A 21,972-nucleotide genomic window follows, 5' to 3' on the forward strand; every position below is an offset into this window, starting at 1 on the left:
CTCGCGAGAGGGGGCGGGGCGGGGCGGGCTGGCCGGCGGGCGAGCGGCTGCTTGCAGTCCCCCGCAACATGGCGGCCGCGGCATTTGCGGCAGCGGCTGCTGCAACGGCAGCGGCGGCGGCCGCGGCGACCACCACTGCAGCCGCGGCCGCGGCTCCCTCCGCGGGGCGGGGGAGCAGCGCGGGCACCGCGCGCGGCTTCTACTTCAACACGGTGCTGTCGCTGGCGCGGTCGCTGGCGGTGCAGAGCCCGGCGCCGCTGGAGAAGGTGAGGGGCGTCCCGTGCGGCTGCGTGTGTGGGGAGGGGCCGTCACGCGTGGGGGCTGCGTTTGTGGGGGCTGTGGGAGCATCACGCGTGGGGGCTGTGTCTGTGGGGTGGTGGGAGTGGTCGTCTCGCGTGGGGGCTGCGTCTGTGGGGACTTTGGGTTTGTCAGGCGCGGGAGCCGCGTGGGGGGGGTGGGGGTTGCGCGTGTGTGTACGTCAGGCGAGTGGAGCCTGCGTGGAAGGGTCGGCATCATGGGTGCCGTGATGGGGGGGCATGGGGCCCTTCCTGTGGAGAATATTTATGCTGCGTGGGTGGGGAGGGTGGTGGGTCGTGGCCGTGTGTGAGGTGGTGGTGTCTGGGCCGCCTCGCGTGGGCCTGTTATACGTGGGGACCTGTGATGCGTGTGGGAAGTGGGTCAGAGCCAGCGCGTGTGCCCGCGGGTGGGTGTATGCCGTGGCCCCGCGGGGGCTGTGGCCGCTCCCGTGGATGGCCAGGCCTGGCGTGTCCACCTGTGCCCACGGGGATGTTGCCTTCCTCAGGTGGGGGCTGTCCCGTGGCCGTGGGGGTGGGCTGCAGCACGCCAGTGCCCGTGTGTGCGTGGGGGCTGCTGGGCCTGCGGGACGCTTATGTGGCCCATCTTGACCCAAACAAAAATACCGTCGTGGCGGGAGGCGTCAGCACAGCGGCCACGGCCAGCGGCCTCAGAGCAGCCACCCACGTCCTCGTGAGGAACGTGGGTCCTCACAGCGGCTGCGTGTGCCTGAAGTTCGTGGAACATGGTCTTGTAGGTGTAATTAGTCTCAGCCTAATTAGGGCTCGTTGCTTTACTCTGTGTATCTGCTTAAATCCAAGCGATGCAGCCAGATCAAGGCAAAAACTGGTGGGCTGAGGTGGGCCTCTACTGAATGTAAAACCAGGCAGGGCGATCTTCATCTGGGCAGTTCCCCTCCGGGGTCTCTCCGCTGCTGGCGTGGAGCAGCCGGCGTGGTCCAGTCTGGTGCTGCTGTGGGAAGGAGAGAGGGGCAGTTTGGCGTTTCGGGAGTTGGCTTTTCTGAGCACGAAGTGTTTGAACTTCTGAACTGCTCATGTAGTAATGAAGGATGACTAAATTGTTGAAAAGCACAGCTCTGTGCTGATGAAAACTACGGCGCGTGGCTTGTTCTTGGCCAGCTGTTGCAGGCTTCTTTTCTTAGCTCTTGTTCTGGAAATCTACCATTGGTCTGACAGCCAACTGTGAATAATTTTTTTAAGCCTTGCTGTTGGTTCACTAATATCCAGGGATTTATTTTCTTTTTTTTTTTTTTTTTTTTTATAGTTTGAAACACTACAGTAGGAGTTCATATTTCCTCTGCTGTATTTTATGTTGCCCAAAAGGATTATTTGTGTTGTGTTCAGGTCTTGTAATTATAAGGTCTGGCGGTTTAAGGACCCGAATCTTAAATTCCACTGGGCATCCAGTGAATTCTTCTAATCCTCTAGGGAAATAGTTTCTTTGTTTAGAAATTTCAATGTGGGGTGTTTAAAGAGTTATCTAAATAGGAGATAACTTGACATTCAGACATAGGTCATTCAAACATAGGTGTTTATTATGACAGTGCTTTTTAGGTAATATTTATTAACATTGAGGAGACTTATAGAAAGACAATATGCTTGTTGCACTTCCCCTTTCTTAACAGTTCCATAGGAAACCAAAGTATTTGGGAGATTAGATATATTCTTTAGATGTGTGTTTGCTGTGTATGGAGTGAAGTAAAGGTAAGTAGTGAGAAAATAATAATTCTGGAAACTTAATCTGTTTTGTTAAAAGGCCTTGACCAAAAGTCATACTCAGCTAGCTAACAGTTTATTGTTCAGTGCTGTATGTGAAGAAGGCATTGGTGCAGCTGTAAGCAAAGCTCCATCCACCTGGGTTTTGTTTACAGGAACTGAGTAAATATGATATATGTGCCTGCTGCTTATTTCTTGCACATCCAAAATGCCCAATGAACTAGTGGAAGGAAGGTTTTGTTGTACCAGGAATGCAGGAATGAGCTCTGTAAATGTGATGCTCTGAAAGGTTTGAGAAATTCTCTTGAGATGTGAAAACAAACAGCTTGATCAAGTGTTGAAGAAAACTTTTAAATTGACCTGTGCTGTGGTAAAAATGTAAAAACCCCATCTACTTGGGGTTTTTCTGTCTTTTTCTAGTTTCTGTCATTCATCACTCTTTCCCAGCCCTTAGATGCTCTCATTAAGATTGATGACTAAAGGAGGCCAATGTGGCCATCTGTCTGTCTTCCAGAAGATGGAAAGACTACTGTCTACTTTAAACACAGGAGGTCTGAATGAGTCTTGAAAACCACAGCCTGTCAGCTCGTTTCTCTGCTGTGAAAGTATTTGCAACTGTATTAGTGCTACCCAGGCCTGTTGCTTGGCGTGCTCTGGGGCATGGACATGACGGCTAGCTCTGCTCCATAAAAGAGAAGCTGGGAGCTATTTGCATTGCTTTCCTGCAGTCTGCTGGTGGACTTTTGAAAGACATTTTTAACACATATACTGTTGTTCCCTTGGGTTGTTTTGACACTTTCAATCTTGTTCCCCTGTTCTTTCCCTCCACTGTTTTTCAGGTACAAAAACTGCTCTGTATGTGTCCAGTGGATTTCCATGGGATTTTCCAGTTAGATGAACGTCGCAGAGATGCTGTTATTGCTTTAGGAATCTTTCTAATTGAATCTGACCTTCAGGTATTTTTCCCACTTAGGCTAACTCTATTTAACTTGAAAGATTTTGGATTAATTCAAATGTAGTTGTCCAATGAATGAAAAGTTGGTATTTAATCTTCATAAAAATAAATAAAAAGATCGGAGATGAGAGATAGATGCGGGCAGAAGAGTACAAGGAAACAAGGATGGTACTGACAAGTGTGATAGACAGTACTGATGGCACTGCCACAGCCAAACTGCTGTTGTGTTTTTTGGTCATCATAGCTTAAGGAGGGAAAAGAAAGGCTATTCAGGAGGATTTGCTCAAACCATCTGTGTCATTGTGTGTTCTTACCCACATACTTCTGAATGACGGGTATGTTCCAATATACTCCTGAATGTCAGGTTTGTAATAGGCCTTTTCATGCCTGGCACTAGCCAGGATAAAAAGACAAACAGTGCATGTAGGCTGCATTGTATATGAACATCCCTTTTGTGTCTGTCAGCCTGTTTATGACAAGCTGGTTCTCTTCCCTTCGAACTCTGGGTGTGGTATTGTTCCGTGCAGAAGAAAGGAAGGCTATACAGAGTCCTAGGTCCAAAGTCATTAGACCTCACTTTAAGTTGTTTAATCTTGCTAGGGTTTGCATCAGGCCTGAATTTCCTCCTATTTAGTATCTATTTACTATGATAGAGCTTCTGTGCATATTACTAACATTGTCCTTTTTGCGGTTTTTGTAGTATGAAGGTTAAATAAGGCAGCTGTATTCATGTTTCACAGCATTTCTATCATGTTTTCAAAGCCTGTAGTTAGTATTAGTTAATCCAACTCTATGGGGAAGGAAAGTGCAATCCTTTGATTTGCAGGTTAGGAAGCTGAAGTGTTACACAGATGTGTTAAGTGACTTGCATAAGGCCATGGGATGGATCACATGTACTGAATTGGGGCTGGCACTCTGAATTTCTAGCTGCCTTAAAATTATTTTGTGACCTTGCTGTAAACGAATAAATTATTTGGGGTTAATTACTATTTTGGAACTTTTTTCTCCAACTTTGATGGAGAATGAAAGGATTGGATTTATAGCACTGAATTGGTTTACTTTCATTTGCCTCTGTTGAAATCAATTTTGCAATATTCAAGAAGCCTGTGGAGTAATCATTAGAAGCGAGTTCTGTGTGTGGTTAATGTAGTCTTTCCATATCTCTGAAATACCTTGAGATGATATGGTTCAGTTTTTCTTCTCCATTTTAAATAGAGTATTTTCCTCTTTAGCACAAAGATAACGTGGTTCCTTACCTCCTCCGACTTCTGAAGGGTCTTCCCAAAGTCCAATGGATAGAAGAAAGCAATGCACGGAAAGGCAGAGGTGATGTTTGGGTTTTTTGATCATTCTCATGGAACGCCAGCCAGGAAATAGGAATAACAAAGGTTATGCAGGAGATGGTACAAGGGGAGGTGGTAGGTTCTGCTAGGTTCTTAGCTCCTGACTCAACAGCCTTTAATATTGATTTTCTTTAGAAGCAAAGAGGAAGTTGAATGGCTCCCAGCTTTCTTGCTTGACTGCTTTGTGATAAATTGCACTTTCCAAATAATTCTACGCTCAATGTATTTTGTTACTAAATTAGAGGAGATTGTGTATTAGTTAGAGCAGGAGAGTGGAACCCAAGATTTGTATGCTCTACTTTTAGCTTTGATGCTTGGTTGCTATTTCAACCACTTCATTTCTTACTCCCTTAATATCTTTTAAAATTAATATAAGAGTACTTTTATATAATATTATATACTTTTTTCAGTTGCTTAAAAGCCTGGGAAAGTTTTTAATTATTAAAAATATTCTTTTAACATTTCATGTTGAAAATATGATTGTTAGCATGTACTTCTAAATTTTGTATGTAATACAGTACTTTTCTACAGTCTATCTCAGTACTGTATGACATGGGAATCACTTATGTCTTCTTGCTTTATTATTATGTGCTCTTTCTATGTTGGTTCTCTCTAACAATGCTTAAGTGGTTTATTTTTGGTCTGTTACTTTGCAGGCTTGCTTCCAGTGGCAGAAAACTTCAGCTTCTGCTTGGTAACGTTGTTATCAGACGTTGCTTACAGAGATGCGTCTCTCAGAGAGCAGGTAGAGTTTATTTTAAGTTTGTGCTGATGTAGTACCCAGTTCTCCAATGCTGCAATACTGACAAATGACTAGAGAAGAGTACACAACAGCTGCTTCCTTTCTTGCAAAGGGATTGATTGCTTTAACATGTGTACTGTGGCATTATTTTGCTTGTGTTAATTAATAGTCAAGTATCTAGAAGATATTCATAAGGCTGCTGTTACTTCTGGGTGTCAAAGGATGTCAGTTGCTGAGCGCAGAGTTTTAGAGTTCAAGTTTTGATACCAAGATCAGGACTGCTGCAATTTTATTCTGCTAGTACATACTGGCTAACTGCATACTTTACAAAAGAAGCTCTGTAAGCTGAGTGAGGGCAATATATTTTTTTTAGTCATGTGGCATTAAAAAATCTTGTTTACAGAGGTGCCTACATTAATATTTGCAAGTTTCATTTCTTGTAGTGATCTAGTATAAGATAATGATATCTCTTTACCAAAAGATATCTTTGTATGTCTGTCTGGATTACTTTAGATTTTGGATGCAATCCTACAAGTAATGCAGTTCCTGTTGGGAATGTGCCAAACCCCACAAATGCATGATAAAGGTACTATTAAAGTTGTTACTCTATTTGTAACTCCTGTCCTCCGAAATTCTCTTGTGTTTTCTAATTATCAGGATCACTCCTGAAAAGTGAGCAGCTTTTTCTTTTGACTTCCCTTAGCACGTATTTATTCTGTTTGTTGCTGACTGGTAAATACGGAAGCAGGAGAGGTGAATTAATTTGCGATACCTTTGTGATTTTTCCTCTACTTGCACAAATAAGTCTTTGTAAAGCACATTAGGCTGAAACAGTTTAGTGAAGTGGTAGCAAACCCATGAAGAGGAAGTTCTAAGTTACTGTTAGTATACTGTTATATGTGTTTTTCTTTTCCAGAATATTTATGCAAGTATGCAGTGCCCTGCCTCATAGGAATTTCTCGAGCCTTTGGTCGCTACAGCAATTCAGAGGAGGCTCTCCTTTCAAAGCTTTTTCCAAAAATTCCCCCGCATTCCCTGAGAGTTCCAGAAGAGCTTGAAGGAATTCGCCGACGATCCTTTAATGATTTCAGATCAATTCTTCCCAGTTCTCTACTCACTGTTTGCCAAGAAGGAACACTGAAGAGAAAGGCTAGCAGTGTATCTAGCATCTCACAGGTTTGTATGGCTTGCTGTGTTTTGGAGTCCGTGCTTAAATGATTTTGTGGTCTTCATAGAGTTAAGAAAGCATTAAGCCTGGATATTCAGATAGTGTCTTAATACATTGTTTGACCAGATACAGAGATCTATATTTTGGTTCCGCAACTGAATTTCAACGTAAATTTGTAGTTTCTGAGTTACAGAACAATCAGTGACATTTAAACTAACAACTGTACTAATAAGTCTTCATATGGAATAATTGGCAAATCCTATTCCTTGTGTTATTCTCATGAAAAAGCATTGTAATGTATATCTGCGAATTTGGTAAGCTGGCACTTAATGGCTAGAGTTTTCAGAAGTGCTGAGGATACATGAGCTCTCCCTGATTTCACCAGGAGCTGTGGTTGTTCGTTGACTTAGGGGAAGAATCAATTCAGATGTCGGTTTTGAAACCACAGATTGTTATTAGCATAGTTTCATACAGTACAGGAGTCATCATTCTGATCTCTTCCCTTTAGTCAAAAGCACTGAACTAGCTTTTTTTAACTTGCCATTTTTGGTTGGAATTGAACTGTTAGGCCCGGTAATACGTAGTTCCTGTTGGTTTTGCTTGAAGTTTTGTTTCATTATAAAGTGTGTGAACCATTCTCTGGAAGATTTTTCAGTGTTTTATAAATAGTTTTTAAATTATGGCTTTTGTGTGATGTTTCAGGTTAGTCCTGAACGTGGAATTCCCCCTCCGAGCTCTCCTGGAGGATCTGCAATTCATTACTTTGAAGGTAAATTATTTTGCAGAGGAACAGCATATGATTTGGGAGTTTTGTTGCTATTTATAGAAAATTGAAAACCAAAATACTTTAACCCCTTTCTCTGCCCTCTAGAATTCTTATAGTAATTCTCTGGCACATGCCTGCTAGGATTCTGAAAAATTTGGTGTATAAAGACAGTAGGAAGCTATTATTAACACCAATAGTTTCCAGGCTCAGTTGTTTCTGGCAGGCTTCTGAAAGAGACATGATTTCCTTACTGCTAGGCTGTGCCTAGTACTGAAGAGCTTAATTCAACTAGGCCAAAAATATTGCAGGAGATTAGGCTTAGGATTTTGAGACCTTTGTGGCACATTGTATAAATCTAAACCGCTCCATTTGAAGTAAATGTTACGTGAGTCATTGTGTAAGACCCAGTAATTTGCTGAAGTGAGAAATAATAAAGGAAACACTGAAGTCGAGTGCTTAATAATGTGTATTAATTACTGTATCATAAAAGGCAGAAACATGAAAAATTGAGTTAATGAAATGAGTTAATATACAAACTCTTAACCACCGGGTTTTGGTAGAGCTCTAGCTGTGAGTTCTATGTCAAAGCAGGGCTTAAAAATAAACTGCCTTTCATGAATCAAGTGGAGAGCTAGCTCTGCATCTGAGGTGTTTTGGTGTCTCTGGTTTTGTCTGGCCCTTTGAGGTTTTTAACAGTTTGGGCATTCTCTGTTTCTGGGTCACTCTCCTCTCTCGAGCCTTGGCTTAAATTAATTTCTTCCACATTACTTTTCTTTTTCCTTCATGTTACTATTTGTAGAGGCATCTGTCTTCCTCAGTCATATCAGGGGATTGCTGGGTAATTCAAATATCATTCTTAAATTGCCAAGTAGGAAGAGACCTGTTTGTTGTCCTTCTACCCTGTTGAACCAACCTACACTTCTTCAACATTATGGTCTTCATGTTCTGAATTAAAAAAAAAAAAAAAAAGGCTGCAGGTTAGAGAGAGGCTATAGGAGTAGAACAAAAATAATCTCAATTAAAGTTATAGGTGGATAGTGGACATCTTTGTAAAAATTTCAGAATAATTTTAATTGTGTCTCTAGCAGAGTTATGAATATTCTAATCAGTATTTTAGTTTCAATGCTAACTTCTACTAGGTATTTCAGATACAGGCAGCCTTTGTATTATTTCTGATAATTTAGTTCGTGATAGTCTTGCTTTCTGAAGAAGATGAGTAATGGCCTTGTTTTTATTCTGGCCAAGGCTAACGGTTTAGAAAAAAGGGCTGAAAACATTTGTTTTGTTGTTGTCAATAAATAGTGTTGCTTGAAAGCCTGTTAATCACAAGAACATTACTTCAGCACAGGCAGCTGAATACTTTAAAAAGGCAGAGATGTAATTTCTGAGGTGGAAACAGTGCCAAAAGCAGTAGGTTTAGCAAGTTGTTTGCTTAATAGAATACTTGAATCTGGAAAATAATTTTATTTCTCTTTACCTTCAAATTGCAGTAGTGAACTGCTGCCTCTTCTAAGATGAAGGCTGTGCCATGTGTTCACTTGATCTAATATAGGGGAAAACCTTGCAAGATAGTTTTGACTTAACCTGTTCTTTGCACCTCTATGCTTTTGAACAAAATGGCATTTACAAATGTTTTCAGGTAAATGTACATCAGTAGTATGGGGAGAGTTCTTGTCAGCAGTGTTTCTGACATGAACACAAGTCATTGAAATTAATTCTTCCATTGTGATTATAAATTTCTAAGGAACAAATGTATTTTTTTCATCATAGTTTTCTGTCTTGATTTACCAGTAGATTAGCTGAAATATGCCTCTTGGTAACTTGCAAGTTAAAGACTGTACCTGTGTTGGAATTTACTCTTTAGTAGTGACTAAACATTAGCATTAAACAAAGTTTATATATCCTCTCTTTCCCCAAACTTTTATTTCTATTATTTTTTCTGACCAGGTTCATATCTTCCTGATGGGAGTGCGCTGGATCCTGATTACTACTTCTCTACAATCAGCTCCAGCTTTTCAGTTTCTCCTCTTTTCAATGGCATTAACAATAAAGAGTTTAACATCCCACTGGAAATGCTCCGTCAGCTGTTGAACATGGTATGTGTTGGGTTCTTATGAAGGCTGCAGTGAGATTGCATTCTAGATATTTGTGCTGGAAATAGATACAGTTTAAGCTTTTAGAACTGCAAATAAAAAGTGTTTGTCTCTCAAGCTTTGTGTAACGTTATTCTAATGGCATTTAACGTCATGCTTCAATAGTATTCCTAAAAAGCTCTCATATGAACCATGAAGAATTTGGAAAATCAGTTAAGTTTATGTCAACTTCTTCCTGTTTGAGTCTTGCAGACCACTTGATCTGAAGTAACTTATGTACTGCTAGTAGCTGAAATAGAAGATTGGTTTTTGCTGTGAGAACAAGACCCTTTTCTAGAAGGGTTTGGTTGCTGGGAATTCACACAAGTGACAGAAACTACCGGCCCTGTCTGCTTCCTGGACCAGCTATTTTGGAACAGCACACAGAGGCTCAAATATATTTATTCTTGTTGCAGGCAGAAATTCTTGTAGCCTTAATGTCATCTGACACTTTGCAGTCAAGTGACTTTATTTTCTGTGCATAGGCAAAATTGTATTGTCTTCCTATCTAGAGTCATCAACAGGAAACAGCCTTTTTTATTTTTATTTATTTATTTATTTTTACCTCCATAGGTAAAACAGATCGTTGGGGATTCTCTGCTAAAGACCTTAGATGCAGTTGTGGCTGAAGTTGCAGAGGTATGTTTTTAAATTCCTTTTCTAATGACTTGAATACTTTGTGTTTTTGTCTTAATAATTAATACTTTGAAAATTAGTCTTTTACCTATATAAGGTATGCCTTCTTTTTGCAAAATGATACTAATTTCCTGTTTGAACTGTTCTTTCAGTGGTTTAAATCTAGCCTTGGACTGTGTAAAAATGGGGGTTGAAGGGGGAATGTTCTTCAGTAACATAAAGAAAATTTTTAGGAAATAGTTATTCTCTTAAAAAATGAACTATCCTCTTACTTCAGCTCTGTTATCCTACTAAATTACAGCATTGGTTGCCTAAAACTGGTTTACTGTAGACCAAGGTCTTTATTGCATGTTACAGTAACATTGTCTTTTTTTCATGTAGATAAAAGGTGTTGGTTGTTTTCTTTTTCTGGCTTGGAAATGACTGCTGCGCTTTTAGGTGCCATTTCTACAAGTTTAATTCCATTACAGTTTGTGGACCCTTACTTTCAAGAGGTGGCATACTTGTTTCTGTAGGTCTGTGAGTCCTTGTTTTCCCCTTCCCTGGGTGCAGTTCTGTAACAGCCTCTACTATGTTTTATGGAGTTAGTCTCATCTCCTTGGGGTCGTAAAGCTGTGTTGAAAAGAGTATGTGTTCAGTTGTGTGGGAAAATGACTTTGCTGTTCTCTCCAGCCTTCCTTCGAGTACTGCCATATTTGAAATGTAGGCCTAAGTGGAGACAGTTTCTCTTTTTGCTATCTCAGTAAAATGAGATGTTTGAATCCTCCTCTTCTTTTTTTTTTTTTTTTTTTTCCTTTATCAACACTGTTAGAACATATCTATGCTCTTCAAATCGAAAGAGTGATTGACTCTTATTTAATGCACTGAATGTCTGTACTTTTCCATTTGACAAAAGTAAGGGGGGAAAAGCTGTGAGGTTACTTCTGGTACTTATTTTAAATGTTTGTTTACATTGTGGAGGAAAACAATTATGTGACTGGAATAAGATTTACTTATCCATATAATGGAAAATACTTCATTTTGAATCTAGCAGGTTGCTTCTTTTCTCTTTCAGATGGGTGCTAATACAGATCTTTATTATAAGACATTCAGTGACCCTCTTTATCTTGCTCAGTTTAAAATGCTGAGAGACACATTATATTATATGAAAGGTATAGTATTTGTATTTTTTTAATTTATCCTTCATTACTTTTAGGATCCCAACTGTTGTCTGCATTGTATTGAATGCTTGAACATTGGGGTTTGCACTTCCTGGGTACTCTACATATGCTATAGAATTTGTATTTTGAAATGTTTCCATATTAAAAAGGTGCTATGGAAATAGGAAAAAAAAATATTTTGAACACCACTAAAAGGATTAATAGAGGGCATTTCAGTTGTCTGCTCACTTGTGGACTTTGCTATGAAATTTATCTTTTAGGCAGGACATAAACTTCATGAAATCATTCCATTTATATCGTAGCAATGAATTTTACATATGCTGTCATTCTGATACGCTGGTTCCCATCCTTTTAGTATAATGCTATTTCATTTTATTTCTTTAGACCTTCCCAACTCATTTGTGAAGGAAATACATGATTTTGTGCTAGAGCAATTCAACAGCAGTCAGTCAGAACTTCAGAAAATTCTTCATGATGTGGATCGACTGCACAACGAACTGAGTCCTTTAAAACTGCGTTGTCAGGCTAATGCTGCCTGTGTGGATCTCATGGTGTGGGCTGTGAAAGATGAGCAAGGTAAAAAATGCTCTTTGGTTTCTGGAATGTCTGTTTTTTAAGTTGTAGAAATCCTTATAGGCTCTCTGAGAGTAGGTGATGCTCAGAGAAATATAAAATAAATTCAAGTGGGATACTTTTTGCTATTAGAACACAAGAGTAAAACTCCCATCCAAAAGTTGTCAAATCAGTTGGCTAGGTAGTTAGACATCTCTTCATAGAAATGGAAACAGAAGCATCCTATTGGCTTATCTACAAGAGATGGTATAATTGCTGCATTATGTGCAGCTGCTTATTTTCTGGTTTATTTTATGTTTTTAATTATTGCTTGTAGTGTCTTAAGTGTTTCTCAGTTACTCTTTTAAAGTAAGTGGTTTTTCTTCATTGCTAATGGGACTGGGAAGCTCTTTCTCACTTTTTGTCAGTTTTCTTTCTTGTTGTATAATTCTTACACATCCTCTGCATATGTGAAATATTTTTTCCTTTGGAACTTGCCAACCTTGCTTTCTGTCAAATGGGAATTACACTCAAAATCAACTTAAGTACTGTCATTCTTTCAATTATAGTGTTTGACAGAGGTGTTTGGCGCAGATACTAAGTTTCTAAAACTGTTTTCACGGAAGAAACACTAAATCTCTTTGAGGAATTGTAGTATAAGGAGAGTGAAGCTGATAAATTTTCTGCATTGTTTTAGAAATTCCAGTAAGCATTGGGTTGTGTGTGGCCTAATAACAAATCTAATAAACAAATTTTTTTCTGTTGGATTTTTCGTTTAAGGTGCAGAAAACCTGTGCATCAAGTTATCAGAGAAGCTGCAGTCAAAAACCTCAAGCAAAGTCATCATTGCTCACTTGCCACTGCTGATTTGCTGTTTGCAGGTCTGTCTTTACAGTATTTGACATTACTGTATCAGTGAGTGAGAGTTTGGGGAGTTTTACAGCTTGCTGGAAGAACACTTTTTATCTGCTCTTTGTATTACTTTCCATCAATGGGTTCTACATTTGGATTTTAGAGGTCGGGTGTGGAAATTAGAACTGCAATAGAGTAGTGCTTTAAAAATTTTCTTAGCTCGACTACTTCTTGAAGAATAATATTCCTGAGGTTTTTTAACCAGTATTAATTTCTGAAATATTTAGCTTCTTAGGCCATTACATAAACAGTTAAAATACTGGGTTTTAGAGTGCAGTTCATTTCGTGTAGCTCCTGTGAAATCACCCAGGAAGAGAGCAGCAAGGCTTGACTGGCATGATACACTCTAGGATAACCTAAAAGAATTACAGACTTGAAATGTCTAAATCTTCCGCTAAGAATTTAATCCCTCAGAACTAGGTATGGTTTGTTTTGGTTTGAGTTTTTTTGTATTGACTGAAGTTTCAAGCTTACAGTTGAAATAAAAATTGTGCTATTATATTCTAAAGCTATGTTTTGTTTTTTTCTTTTTTAGGGTCTAGGTCGTTTGTGTGAGAGGTTCCCTGTTGTGGTTCATTCTGTCAATCCATCCTTGAGAGACTTTCTTGTGATACCTTCCCCAGTGCTTGTGAAACTTTACAAGTATCACAGCCAGTATCACACAGGTAAAGGAAAAAAGGCTATGCTCCAAAGGATATGCTAGTCATTGTTTTCCAACTTGTATGGCTTTTTGATGCTTCTGGATATTTTGTGGTGATATAGCTGTAGGGGAAAATAGAGATGCATTTGTGATTTTTATTTTTTTATTTTTTCTTTGGAGGTGGAGAGGAGGAATGCAAATCAAATTCTGGTAGAAGTGTGTCTAAGGGCAAGCTGCATGTGTAGAACTACATTTTATCCTAGCAGCGATACTGCTGTGCCTATTCTGCTGAAACTGAGATAGTTGTAGCTCAAGTACTTTTGTCCTGAGTGAGAGCACCAACAATTGTAGTGTGATGCTGCAGTATTAAAGGTTGTATTATGTGTGTCAACCTCCTGTCCACATGGGCCTTCAAAAACCTCCAAGGGCAGAGATTCTACAACCTAAGCCAATGCATAATTATCCTCATAGTGTGTGGGGGGTAAAGTCACATATCCAGCTGGAACCTCCCTTGTTTCAAGGTATGGCTGTTGTGTCTCATTCTCTCACAAAACCTGCTTCTGTCTTCTCGGTGACCTACTTTACGCTTTGGAAGGCAGCCGTTAGGTCTGTCCAAAGCTGCCTCTTCTCCAGGCTGAACAAGGCAGTGTTCCTCAGACTCTCCGTACAGGTCCTGTGCTCCAGCCCCATGACCACCTTGATGGGATTTGGCAGTTTTTTTATTGTTGTTTTTAATTTTAATACCAAGTTACAATTTCCAAAAATAAAATGTTCAATTTAAATCACTTGCTAATGCAAACCCAGTATCTTAATGCTATAGCAGAACAGGTAAAATGAGAACTGAAGATGACTAAATTTATGAATAATTATTTAGGAATAGTTAAATGCAGTAGTATCTTGCATAGCTAGTGACAACACATGCACTTCCAAAGTTCTTCAGCTCAACTCTCTGAGCTGTAAAGTAGGCTGTTTTGCACTCACTTACCAGATATTGCTCTGCCTGTGTGCTCTCATCTTGGGGGAAAAAATGGTATTTCAAATGGTATTGATTTCCGTACTCTGTATTCTTAGTAGGTGGTAATGACATCAAGATTAGTGTAACCAACGAGCATTCAGAGTCCACTCTAAATGTAATGCCTGGTAAGAAAAGTCAACCATCCATGTATGAGCAGCTGCGTGACATTGCCATAGACAACATCTGCAGGTAAGAGAGAGACTTGCACCATGTTGGAACACATATTCTATTTCTCTAGCAGAAAAATATTGTGACCGTTCAGAAACTGCTCCTCTGTTCTGCTATAAAGGCTTTTGCCTTTTTTAATCATGACTTCATTTTCCTTCAGACACCTCTTGGTTCTGTTTATGTCCTAATTGTAAAATAATAATTCAGTCTCATTGTTTTGCTTCCCACATATGTAATTCACACTAGTCACCATTTTGATACTGAGTGGGGTTTTTGTTTTCTGAGATTATCATGTTGACTGAGCCTCCTGTAACAGAAGGATTCTGTTGAACAGCATTCAAATGTGGGCAGTGTAGTGATTATCCTTCCCTTCTAGACAGCTACAGAGAGCTGGAGGAAAGACAAGTAGTTGGTGGCTAGAGACAAGGGATTGAAGTTTCTAAAGCAGTGGATTCTGAACTTACTTTACTGCATATCCCCATCTTTGTTGTTGCTGGAGAAAGCAGCAGAAACTCTGCTCATTTTTTAAAATATATCTTCAGTGTTCACAGGCAATTAGTACTTATACTTCAGTATAAACTTTTTTCCCTTATACCTGGCATGCATTTACAGTAGTAAAAAGTGAAATGTTTAATTCATGCATTATTTTTTTTTCCTCTGGCTGTTCTAGCAAGTTTTCTGTTCATTGTTATTCCAGATGCTTGAAAGCTGGCTTGACTATAGATTCGGTGATTGTTGAGGCCTTTCTTGCCAGTTTATCTAACCGTCTGTACATCTCTCAAGAGAGTGATAAGTAAGTTGTTAGTCATTAAACCAATTTTTCCTTCACTCAGTGAACCCAAAGCTTCTTCTAAGATACAAGTATGGGCAGCATTATTTTAGAATTAAGTCTCTGAGATTCGTGAGCTTGTATGTGGGGTCAAGATCTTCCCATGCAAATCTTTGCAGAACTGAGTCCTTGGTTTCGTACTGAGAAATCTGATTGAAACAGCAAATCTTTGGTGAGTATTAACCAATTTTGAGTCCTAGATTGAGTGATAATCTCTCTGCGGTATACTCCAAGCTTCAGCTATTTTATGGCTAGACACAGCTTATCACTTGTGGCATTTGACTTGCTTCACTTTTAAGAGACTCGCCAACCAAGAAACTTCCAAGGGGAGGTCCTATAGTACCTGACCTGACTGTCATGTCTTAATGTTTTGCAGATCACTTTTACTTCTTTTCACTGTTGTTTCTCAAACAGTTTGTTCATAGATTAGTGTGGGTTTCTTGGATAGTACATTTGTGGGGTTCTTTTGTTTTTTTATTTTGAAAGCCAACTTGTGCAAGTATATCTCTGATGTTAGTGTTGGGAGTGGATGGGTATATAGAGTGGCAATATTAAAGCTGTTAGTGATGTTTAAATTTAGTATATGAGCTGATTCTTACATGAAATGTAACCATGCTTGGAGGTCTTGATAACTGTTGAACAGTTAAATGTATGGTTTTGGGGGTTTTTTTGTTTGTTTTTTGTAATAGGGAAGCTCACTTGATTCCTGACCACACAATTCGTGCTCTAGGGCACATTGCAGTGGCACTGAGGGACACCCCAAAAATGATGGAACCCATCCTACAGATCCTACAGCAAAAGTTTTGTCAGCCACCTTCTCATCTTGATGTACTCATCATTGATCAGCTGGGCTGTTTGGTCATCACTGGAAATGTAAGGAGAGAACTGGCCAAGAGAGTGCCAGTTCATGATCCCTTTCCTTTAGTTAAAAGGAAACGTATTTTAGAAACTGCATTAGCAGAAGGTTTTTAAGGTTTTTCTTTTCTTCACCACAGGTGTGTGCTTGTGCAATCCTCATGTCTCTGTGACATCAGAAAACAAAAGCTAATTCATAAAGTGTAAAATGCTGTCCCTGTAAAGATTAGTCCCCATAGAAAATAATAAGAGGGTTTTTTTAAAAAAACAAACTATTAAAAAACCCACCAAACTCAGTGTTTTCAAAAGTTATTAAGAAGTTTATGAACTTGTCCTATGTCCCGAATAGGTGCACAGTATCGTTTTTCATATCGGTAATTAAATTTGAAAGTCTTGTAGGTCCATACATTTAAAAGTATAGATTGCCTTCTTCAGTCATACAAGGATTAATTGACTTACCTTTTCCAAATGTAATTTGTGCCTCTAAGCAAGCAATTAATTGCCAGAACTCAGAAGTCTGAAAAAAAAGTTTTCCATTAGGAAGACAGAGTTAAAGAACTTAATAAATTCTGTAAAATTTGAGCAATTAAAAACACTAATGAAAGCGCTTCCACTGTGTGCTTTATGGAAGCTGAAACCGTTGCTCAAGCTATGACTAGGTACCTATCTGAAGAACTTCAATAATACTTGCTGTATTTTACAGGGTTGTTCTTTAGAGAGATTGTATTCAATAAGCTCTACTTAGTGATTTGGTTTTTTTGGTTTGTTTGGTTTTTTTTTTTTTTACAGCAATATATTTACCAGGAGGTGTGGAATCTGTTTCAGCAAATCAGTGTTAAAGCAAGCTCAGTTGTTTACTCTGCCACAAAAGACTACAAGGATCATGGATACAGGTAACACTTAGCTGTGTCCCTTAAATGTATGAATACTATATTGAATATCCTTTTGCTGTGTCAGGGATTTTAGCTTTTTTCCACTGTAAGTTTTATAATGAGGTTATAAATAGTATTCTTCTTTTTTCTTTGATGTTAAAAAGTAATATATTAGTTCAAAAATAGTAGCACTTCATGATGTAGAGATTCCTAAAAATGTTTTTCACTACAGGTAGTATTGAATATTATTTTTTTCCCCCTCTGTAAGGAGTTAATGTTTGTAAATTATAATTGACATTGATGACTTAATGTTACCTGTAACTAGAGTAATTAATCTCTCAGCCTAGAAAAGCTAATGAAGTTCCATTGGGGTTTGTCTGTGTGGTTTGGGTTTTTTTCTTTGTGTTGTTTTTCTTTTAAAGGTGGTCCCACTACTTGTTAGGGATTAAATGCAAACCATTAACAATTTAATTCTTAGTATGTAAGTAAGCATTGTAGTCCCTGTTATAACTAAAGATTATCACTGACTTTGTTGATAGTTCCAGCAGTAGGCTGGATATCTTTCAATGTAGTATGTAACTGAGAGGCCTATTCCTTTCAGTATGTTTTAACATACTGTCTGACCCAATGCAATCTCAGCTTTAACAACAACTGATACTAGTTCTGATTCTTCTGCTCAAGAGCTTTCCCAATCCAGAAGCACAGCCCTTTGCTGCTTTTTGTCTGTAGCCGTATCTGCTACAGGAAAGTAATTTCCTTTTGGCCATGACAGCATCGTAAATGAAACATCCTTCAGAGGCAAAGCTTACAAATAGTTTGTCACTTAAATACTGATTGCGTTTTAATTATTAGTAAAGTGATGTGCTATTCATAAAAACAAAAACCAGCCCCCCTCAAAAAAAAAAAAAACCCCAAAACCTGAGTGAAAAAATGCCCACAGCCTTATTACAAGAGGAGTTATCAGCATTATGAAGAAAGCACTGAAAATAAAGCTTTGAGGAATTGCTTGTTCATAACTGTTCTTTCTTCCCAGACACTGTTCCTTAGCAGTCATTAATGCCCTGGCTAACATCGCTGCTAACATTCAAGGAGAACACCTTGTGGATGAACTACTGATGAACTTGCTGGAACTGTTTGTTCAGCTTGGGCTAGAAGGAAAGAGAGCTAGTGAGAGAGCAAGTGAAAAAGGACCGGCACTGAAGGTAAGATTATTGATTGGTTTTTAATTGCATGGAGCTGTGCATTTATATGGATGGCACTACTAAACATAGTCTTCTGTATATTTTTTTGAACCAAACCCACAGCCTTGACACACACAGGAAAAAAAATCGCACTTCCTTAAACCTAAGAATGTGTTCTGATCATGGAATATGACTGCAGATCTATAATTCCTTTCAAACACCTAACAAATCTGTGTGTAGTATCTGAGAAAAAGCGGTGGTATACCTGTTGTTCAGCCGAGCCTGATTTTGTGCGAGGCTGAGTGAACTGTCCGGAGTGTTGAGCTGTTAGAGGCAGAGCTGCAAAGAGAAATACGGAATGCTGACTGCTGAACTCCTCTTACTGATTCTTAAAGTGTCTTTAGATGTGACAGAATTCTACTTCTAATTTTAGTAGTGTCATAGGATCATAGGAAAACTCAGGTTGGAGGGGACCTTAGGAGGTCATATAGTCTAACCTCCAGCTTGAAGTAGTCGGTTTATGTCATCCTGATTAATCCCAAATTGCTGCTGTGAGTGGGTGCATTGTGATTTTTTTTTTCCAAGATCCAAGTTCATGCAGGCCTATCTGTCTGGCCTTATAATGGAAACACTGCAGTGAAGTGAAAATTATAGATTTAAAAATCCCTGCTGATTTTTAGGGGTGCTGTATTTAGAGGGCAAGTTTATTCAAAAAGCTTGTCTAAGAAAGAGGACACTTGCCTCTTACGTTAATTTGTATGGTAGGAATACATTGCAGAAGAGTAAATTTGAGTGGTTTGTGTTAAAATACAGTTCTTTAAGTGCAATTTTCAATTGTGATTTGTAAAGTTTAATACATACTGGCCTTTGAAAGTGTATGAGAAGGTCTGGAAGAGGAATGTCTTTAAATGCTAGCTAAATTTCTGCAGGAGCAGTTTATATGCAGTTACTTATTCACTCAGAATTCTCTGCTTTTTTTCTTATGTGAAGACTTTTTCACCTCATTTCATATTAGCTTTTCTTCCCATTTCAATAAAGTATCCAGAGTACTCAATGTGCCTATTCTGTTTAAGAAGCAAACAGAAATCTCAGCCATTCCCATAATACCTTCTTCTCATTTTTGCTCTAGAATATACTCATAAACAAGCTGTTAACCTTGGCTTTCGTTCTCGAGATATATATTATCATTTGAAAAACAAAATGTGGTTGCTTCCTACTCATCAAAAATCAGAGCCTTCCTCCAGCTATGTTCCTCCCTAGTGTTCAAAAGTTGTAACCTCTTTGCATTCATGCACTGCCTTAGGATAACTTGTGAAAACTCACGGTGGTTGATAGTGATTTTATATACAAAAAATACGCTTGTATGTTTTACTAATTCAAATGTGTTCATACTGGAAAGTTAATGTTTTCTCGGAGATGCAGTTTGAGAGCTGTTCCCTGCTTTTTAGGGCAGATAGGTAACACTTCCTTTTGAAACAGGCACATTTTTCTATTACTGAGGGGAACAATGTGGGTTTTTTCTTTTTAACCTCTTTTTCTCCCTCCTGTGCATGCTACATTTCAATAGTACTAAGTTCTTTCTTTATCCTTTCATGGGATGGGTGAACTCTTGGTAAATACTTCTGAAATGAATCTGTTTGCTTTGAAGATAGACTGCGTTTAATCGGGGTGCCAACTCTTCTCTTAAAAGGGAACTAGGACATGTCTAGAATCTGCTTTTCATGAAGTCTGTGGTGGAAAATTTCTCTCCATGGGTTTCATAGATTCTTTTAACCACAGATAAGTGAGCTGAAATGGTGAAAAACATATTGTAAACATTGCTCTTAAATGACACTTCTAAATTAGTTTCCACCCTCCTCCTTTCAGGGATGTTTTTCCACTATTTCAGTTTTGGAATCACTATGGGAGACAAACTGCTGCACTGACTTAAAGCTGCCTGCAAACGGAAAAATACGTGATTGATTTAACATGGTTTTGAGCTAGGAGGCAGTGTTTCTTTATTATGAGGACACTGATACTAGTTTTCACTAGAACACTCTTTACGCATGGTAGAGTAAAAGTTATGAAAGGTGTTCTGAAGACTGGGTTACTTCATTTTCAAGAAGAGTTAAAGTAGGTAAAACACTGTACATGCTGTGCTCTCAAACAAAAGCTATTTTTTTCTTTGATAGTTTGCCTATGTCCTCTGCTTCTCAGCATACCTTTTTATGGACTTAAATTTGCTTGCTAACCATTAAAATGCTTCAGTGGCTTATTTGTTCTGATTTCAAACCAGATTTTTCAACCATGTAAAAGTGGCTTCTGTGAGGGGAAGAAAAATAACTTTTTTTTTTTTTGCTATTGCTGATAGTTATCACAGATGCCCCCTGAGTATGCCCAGGGGTGGAATTGATTGCATCTTCTTCATCATCATAAAGAGGCCAATACTCCATTTTTGCAACAAAAATGCTAGGAGAAAAGTGGGTTTTCTACGGTTCTACCTGTTGGTGTCACATGTTGGGTTCTGGCTATCTTAGCTTGCATGTCTACTCTGACTCTGCAGCAGTTTGTCATGTGCAGTGGACTGTCCTGATGCTAGCAAAAAAAATATAGTGACTTTTTGCAGTTGTTTCTGCCCTTAGAGTGACTTGAGTGCTGTTCTCTTATTCCCTTCAAAAATTTTAAAGGGTCTATCTTTTGTTTTGCTTTATCTTGGACACTACTGGAAAGATAACTAAAATGTGTTTTAGTTGGGTTGTATCATTATGGCTTCATCTGAAGACTATTTGGCTTTGTTTCTCTTTCTTTTTTTTTTGTTTTGTTTTGATTGCTTCCTTTTGGTTTATTCCACTTCATGCAATGCTGTACCCTGTTAGCATGTCTGCCTTGCCTCCTCCCTGTGGGACCAGCGGTCTCTGTTCCTGGTCTCTCGCTTGTAAGGAGGAAGCTGGAGAGTTCTGTCCTTCCCAAATCCAGTGTGGAGGGATGTGGGAGGTATGAGAGACTTTAGAGAGGAGATGTCTCTGAGCATGGTATCTGTGCTATCACTGTTTGCCTTATCAGAGAAGGTGAGAGACAACGTGCTGTGTGCAGTGAATGTTTTCAGTTTTTAAACACTGTATTTGGCCAAGAGGAAACACACTTGTTGTATAGAGTGCAATTAAAAAAGTCCTAGTAAGTCAAAGGAAATATGTATTTCCCTTATGCTTCTTCTATTGCAGTGGAAAAAGCTGCTCCCCCTGCTCAACTAACTTCTTGAAATTTTTACAGACTTGTTATTTTTTGCTTCATTTTGGTAGTAAAATGAGACTTTTACTAAACATTTGACACTTGTCTGTGTCCCCCTGCTCAACTAACTTCTTGAAAATAGTGTCTTTTTACAGACTTGTTATTTTTTGCTTCATTTTGGTAGTAAAATGAGACTTTTAGTAAACATTTGACACTTGTCTGTGGCCACCCATTCCATGTGAGCATTTTTCTTGCTGTTGTTGGATGTCAGAGTAGACATGGTATCAATGAATATTCGCCACCCCTTTAGCTCAAGGCATAATATGTAACTTCCAAACATAGAAGACCCTGTGCTGGAAGGGGAAAAAAAAAAATCCTTCAGTAGTCTATAAGGAGCCACCTGAAAAGCTTTGTTGAAGGTCTCCAGGGTGTGCCCAGTCCTGTGGATTTCTGGGGTGCTCTCTTGGCCACCTCGTGCACATCAATTTGCAAGATAAGAGCTGTAATTGGCAATGTATGTTTCATCTGCATAGGCAGTAGAAACATTTGATGCTTGAAATATGTCTTTTAGCAGGTATTTTAGAAAAGCTTTTGTAGATGCTTTGATGATTTCCTTTTTCTTTTCCAGGCCTCCAGTAGCGCAGGGAATCTGGGTGTGCTTATTCCTGTTATTGCTGTGGTGAGTATCCAGTGGCTGGGTTGTTGCAAACAGAATAATTTTTCTCATATACGTCAAATACCAGTGCTATTTCATGGTCAAATGGTTTGATTAACAATTAGTGCAGAAGCAAGCATCCGAGAGAAATATA

At 39.0% G+C, this 21,972-nt stretch overlaps 1 protein-coding gene across 1 annotated transcript in view; it reads left to right on the top strand.

Annotated features, from left to right (window-relative positions):
• Positions 1–68: 68 nt before the first annotated feature.
• The window catches only part of PI4KA (phosphatidylinositol 4-kinase alpha), a 64,389-nt gene continuing 42,485 nt past the window's right edge, over positions 69–21,972 (top strand). The window contains exons 1-19 of the mRNA XM_059827941.1: positions 69–266; positions 2,870–2,986; positions 4,218–4,311; positions 4,985–5,073; positions 5,584–5,656; positions 5,987–6,246; positions 6,941–7,007; positions 8,952–9,100; positions 9,710–9,775; positions 10,827–10,923; positions 11,317–11,508; positions 12,265–12,365; positions 12,932–13,061; positions 14,108–14,240; positions 14,917–15,012; positions 15,738–15,921; positions 16,693–16,796; positions 17,809–17,977; positions 21,792–21,842. Coding sequence (XP_059683924.1) covers positions 69–266; positions 2,870–2,986; positions 4,218–4,311; positions 4,985–5,073; positions 5,584–5,656; positions 5,987–6,246; positions 6,941–7,007; positions 8,952–9,100; positions 9,710–9,775; positions 10,827–10,923; positions 11,317–11,508; positions 12,265–12,365; positions 12,932–13,061; positions 14,108–14,240; positions 14,917–15,012; positions 15,738–15,921; positions 16,693–16,796; positions 17,809–17,977; positions 21,792–21,842 — 2,370 coding nt within the window. The remainder of the gene's footprint in view (positions 267–2,869; positions 2,987–4,217; positions 4,312–4,984; positions 5,074–5,583; positions 5,657–5,986; positions 6,247–6,940; positions 7,008–8,951; positions 9,101–9,709; positions 9,776–10,826; positions 10,924–11,316; positions 11,509–12,264; positions 12,366–12,931; positions 13,062–14,107; positions 14,241–14,916; positions 15,013–15,737; positions 15,922–16,692; positions 16,797–17,808; positions 17,978–21,791; positions 21,843–21,972) is intronic.

The sequence above is a fragment of the Gavia stellata genome, chromosome 21, assembly GCF_030936135.1.
Source record: "Gavia stellata isolate bGavSte3 chromosome 21, bGavSte3.hap2, whole genome shotgun sequence".
Taxonomy (NCBI): Eukaryota; Metazoa; Chordata; class Aves; order Gaviiformes; family Gaviidae; genus Gavia; species Gavia stellata.